This window comes from Lissotriton helveticus, chromosome 10 (assembly GCF_964261635.1).
Source record: "Lissotriton helveticus chromosome 10, aLisHel1.1, whole genome shotgun sequence".
Lineage (NCBI taxonomy): Eukaryota > Metazoa > Chordata > Amphibia > Caudata > Salamandridae > Lissotriton > Lissotriton helveticus.
The window spans coordinates 238,423,716-238,428,548 of record NC_136071.1 but is presented as its reverse complement, the minus strand read 5'-3'; the positions used below and the strand labels follow the sequence as shown (position 1 = coordinate 238,428,548).

General features: G+C 42.6%; 1 protein-coding gene and 1 long non-coding RNA gene across 2 annotated transcripts; both read left to right on the top strand.

The window, feature by feature from the left end:
• Positions 1-1,059: 1,059 nt before the first annotated feature.
• Positions 1,060-1,516, top strand: LOC144785141 (uncharacterized). Its single transcript, XR_013601777.1, has 3 exons — positions 1,060-1,129; positions 1,226-1,321; positions 1,419-1,516. It is a non-coding gene; the product is annotated as an uncharacterized LOC144785141 (long non-coding RNA).
• Positions 1,517-1,558: 42 nt separating this feature from the next.
• Positions 1,559-4,614, top strand: LOC144783989 (uncharacterized). The gene is made up of 9 exons (XM_078662704.1): positions 1,559-1,705; positions 1,803-1,897; positions 2,262-2,364; positions 2,468-2,570; positions 2,980-3,083; positions 3,187-3,228; positions 3,501-3,602; positions 3,716-3,744; positions 3,853-4,614. Exons 1-9 carry the CDS (start codon positions 1,559-1,561, stop codon positions 3,857-3,859), a joined length of 732 nt encoding a protein of 243 aa, XP_078518830.1. The 3' UTR covers positions 3,860-4,614.
• Positions 4,615-4,833: the final 219 nt, after the last annotated feature.

Here is a 4,833-nt window from a genome sequence, read left to right as displayed (position 1 = left end):
GTGTAATCATAGGACCTTTGAGGCCTTAGACCAGCCTCATTTCCTTGCCCCACGAGACCAATGGTGACCAGATATTATTCTCGCCATTGTCTGCCAAGCCCAGGTCCAAACGCGCCATACCCAATGCAGCACGCAACCAATTCTCGTAGAGCGGGGGTCTAGGTTCTTTCCATAGTTTACAAATCTCTCTGCGGGCGATCAAGACCAAACAGAAAAATAGACCCACTTGTGCCGCAGATAGCAGGCTTATGAGATACTTATCCAGGCCAAACAAGACTCGGGCTGGGTTAAGATACAACTTAATTTTAAAAATACCTTCCGGGGCACTCTCCACGTTAAACCAAAAATCTCTCAAAGAAACACAATAAAAAAAGATATGAATATCATCAGCCTCAACCAAGTTGCATCTAGGACACTTATAAGGAGGACAGGAAACAAATTTTGCAATTTTTTTGGGCGTATAGAACATCCAATTAAGAACATAAAAGTGATTCTTTTTAAGAGAAGCTGGTCTAACAAACTTATATAAAGTTTGAAGAGATAGAGCATATAGGCTAACAGATAAATCTTCCAAAATGGTTGAATTCCATACAAGATAAGAGGGGGGAAGCTGTGCATCCTCAGCGTCTAGGATGCTCCTATACCAAAATCCCAGCTCCTTTTTAGGTTTTGCCTGGCGAAAGCTGCGCTCTGCGCAGCTTTTTCGCGCAGGCGAAAACCTGATGAGAACTGTAGTGTGGCTTTGGGTCGGCCCTCGTCATTGATTGGCTGGCTCCGTAAATGGAGCCTTGCCATTGGAGGAGGGGCCTGTCCGTCAATGCCGGACCAGACACGGGGCGTTCCCGACATTCTTTGGCTTTTGCCGACGTCACGCGACGCCGGGAACGCCCCCGAGTCTGGTCCGGCATTGCCGGGACCTGCCTTTGCTGACGTGTCGGGTTTCTTTGTGTGTGGCGGAACAAATTGCAGGTAAGCGATGGTGTCTTTTGTAAAATAAATGACTGTCTGTTTTGAATGCCCCAGCCGAAATGTTTAATCACGTTTTTTTTTTTTGTTGTTCTCTGCAGGTTGCCGGGACCTGTTTTGCTGACGTGTCGGGTTTGTTTGTCTGTGTCGGAACAAATTGCAGGTAAGCGATGGTGTCTTTTGTAAAATAAATGACTGTCTCTTTTGAATGCCCCATCCGAAATGTTTAATCACTTTTTTTTGTTGTTGTTCTCTGCAGGTATTTTGCGACGGCCCGGTGGGGGGAACAATTTCCGGTCGGGATCCTTGGCTCGCTGTCTGTCTCCGTCTCCGTGCTCCAAGGGATTTCTTGCAGGTAAGCGATGGGTGCTTTTGTAATCTAAATGACTGTCTTTTTTGAATGCCCCAGCCGAAATGTTTAATCACGTATTTTTTGTTGTTCTTTTCTGCAGGTATTTGGGACGGCCCGGTGGGGGGAACAATTTCCGGTCGGGATCCTTGGCTCGCTGTCTGTCTCCGTCTCCGTGCTCCAAGGGATTTCTTGCAGGTAAGCGATGGGGGCTTTTGTAATCTAAATGACTGTCTTTTTTGAATGCCCCAGCCGAAATGTTTAATCACGTATTTTTTGTTGTTCTTTTCTGCAGGTATTTGGGACGGCCCGGTGGGGGGAACAATTTCCGGTCGGGATCCTTGGCTCGCTGTCTGTCTCCGTCTCCGTGCTCCAAGGGATTTCTTGCAGGTAAGCGATGGGGGCTTTTGTAATATAAATGACTGTCTTTTTTCAATGCCCCATCCGAAATGTTTAATCACGTATTTTTTGTTGGTCTTTTATGCAGGTATTTGGGACGGCCCGGTGGGGGGAACAATTTCCGGTCGGGATCCTTGGCTCGCTGTCTGTCTCCGTCTCCGTGCTCCAAGGGATTTCTTGCAGGTAAGCGAAGGGGTCTTTTGTAATATAAATGACTGTCTTATTTGTTTTATATATTTTGCGCCTGTTCTCTCTAATGTTTCCGTGACGACTTGCAGGTAAGCGATGGTGTGTTTTTTAATTTACATTTTTATGTCGCTGTAATTTCTTTTATGTGTTCAGCCTATTCTGTTTTTATTGTAATGTATTTATTTTTTGGGCCTGTTCTCTCTAATGTTTCCGTGTCGGGTCGCCTTCGTGGCGTGACGACTTGCAGGTAAGCGATGGTGTGTGTTGTAATTAATAAATGACTGTCTCTTTTTAATGACTGTGAGTTTTTGTAACTTTGTAAAGCTTTTTTTAGAATTAATTTATCTCACTTTTGCAGGTTTTTTTCGGCGTCGCTGCGTGGTCCCGGTTTTGGGCGTGGTCACGCTTTCCGGTCGCCATTTTGCGCTCGGTGTCTGTCTTCGTGGTACGATGGATTTCAGGTACGCGATTTAAATTTGTATGTAATTGTAATTTGTTTTATGTGTTCTACTTTTTATAACTTTGCAAAGTGTTTTAGAAATTAATTTCTCAATTTCGTTGCAGGTATTTTTCGGCGTCGCGGCGTGGTCACGGTTTTGGGCGTGGTCACGGTTTCCGGTCGCCATTTTGCGCTCGGTGTCTGGCTTCGTGGTACGATGGATTTCAGGTACGCGATTTAAATTTGTATGTAATTGTAATTTGTTTTATGTGTTCTACAGTCTTTAGCCTATTTGTTTTATATATTTTGCGCTTGTTCTCTCTAATGTTTCCGTGTCGGGTCTCCTCCGTGGCGTGACGACTTGCAGGTAAGCGATGGTGTGTTTTTTAATTTACATTTTTATGTCGCTGTAATTTCTTTTATGTGTTCAGCCTATTCTGTTTTTATTGTAATGTATTTATTTTTTGGGCCTGTTCTCTTTAATGTTTCCGTGTCGGGTCGCCTTCGTGGCGTGACGACTTGCAGGTAAGCGATGGTGTGTGTTGTAATTAATAAATGACTGTCTCTTTTTAATGACTGAGTTTTTGTAACTTTGTAAAGCTTTTTTTAGAATTTATTTATCTCACTTCTTTTGCAGGTTTTTTTCGGCGTCGCTGCGTGGTCCCGGTATCTGGGCGTGGTCACGGTTTCCGGTCGCCATTTTGCGCTCGGTGTCTGGCTTCGTGGTACGATGGATTTCAGGTATGCGATTTACATTTTTATGTCATTGTAATTTATTTTATATGTATTCAGTCTATTTTGTTTATATTGTTATGTATTTATTTTTGGGGCCTGTTCTCTCTAGTGTTTTTGTGTCGGGTCTCCTTCGTGGCGTGACGACTTGCAGGTAAGCGATGGTGTGTTTTTTAATTTACATTTTTATGTCATTGTAATTTTTTATATGTGTTCAGTCTCTTGTGTTTATATTGTAATGTAGTTATTTTTTGGGCCTGTTCTCTCTAATGTTTCCGTGTCGGGTCTCCTTCGTGGCGTGACGACTTACAGGTAAGCGATGGTGTGTTTTGTAATTAATAAATGACTGTCTCTTTTTAATGACTCTGAGTTTTTGTAACTTTGAAAAGCGTTTTTTAGAATTAATTTTTCTAACTTTCTTTGCAGGTATTTTTCGGCGTCGCGGCGTGGTCACGGTTTCCGGTCGCCATTTTGTCTTTGGATTCTTGCTTCGCTCGGTGTCTGTCTCCGTGGTACGATGAATTTCAGGTATGCGATTGGCATTTGTATGTCATTGTAATTTCTTTTATGTGTTCAGCCTGTTTTGTTTATATTGTAATGTATTTCTTTTTTGGGATTGTCTCTTTTGTGTTTTTGTGTAGGGTCTCATTCGTGGCGTGACGACTTGCAGGTAAGCCATGTTGTGTTTTGTAACAAATGACTGTCCCTTTTCAATGCCCGGGAGTTTTTTAACTTGGAAAAGGTATTTTTGAGTTTATGTATCTTCCTTTCTTTGCAGGAATTGAACGGCGGCGGCGTGGGAACGATTTCCGGTCGCCATTTTGTCATGGGATCTTTGGCTGTCTGTCTCCGTCTCCTTGGTCCAAGGGATTTCAGGTACGCGATTTAAATTGTAATGTAATTAGTATTTCTTTTACAGGTGTTCAGCCTTTTTGGTTGATATTCTTTTAATGTTTCTTTTTTGGGCTGTTCTCTCTAGTGTTTCCGTGTAGCCTGCCGTGACGTGTCGGGTTTCCTTCCCCGTGGACGAACGACTTTAAGGTAAGCGCTGTGGTCATGTATTACTGCGACTCGGTGTAGATAGATTCGAATGTAATTTGTATTTTCTTACAGGTGTTGTAGATTTAACGTAACAGGTGTTCGGGCTATTTGGTTTATGTTCTTCTGATGTTTCTTTTTTGGCCTGTTCTCTCTAGTGTTTCCCTGTCTGGTCTCATCCGTGGCGTGACGACTTGCAGGTAAGCGATGTGTTTTGTAACTAAACAATTACTGTCACTTTCGAATACCCGGAGTGTTTTTTACGTTTCAAAAGTAATTTCTGACTTCATTTCTTTTCCTTTATTTGCAGGAATCTGTCGGCGGCGTGGTGGGGGTAACTATTTCCGTTAGCCATTTTGTTTTGTCATCTTTGACTCGCTGTTTTCGTGGTGCAAGGACTTTCAGGTAGGTGATTTTGTTTTTTTTCCAAAGTAATAAGTGGAGCTCATGTGTATTTGTTCGCCATTTTGTATGGTGATCTTGCCCTGACTATTCAGGTAAGTGCGACTCGTAGTACATACTTTGTTATGTAATTACTGTTTTGTTACAGGTAACTTAATGCTCCTTTGCTTCTAATCTTGGAATATATTTTTGTTTTGCAGCTCTCTCGTGTTTCCTTTATATGTTCGGACGTTGCCTACGTGCGCTTTGTTCGTGGTGCAAGTAAGCTATTTAACATGTTCGATATTAATCTCTCTTTTCGGCTTCTTTTTTAGGTACG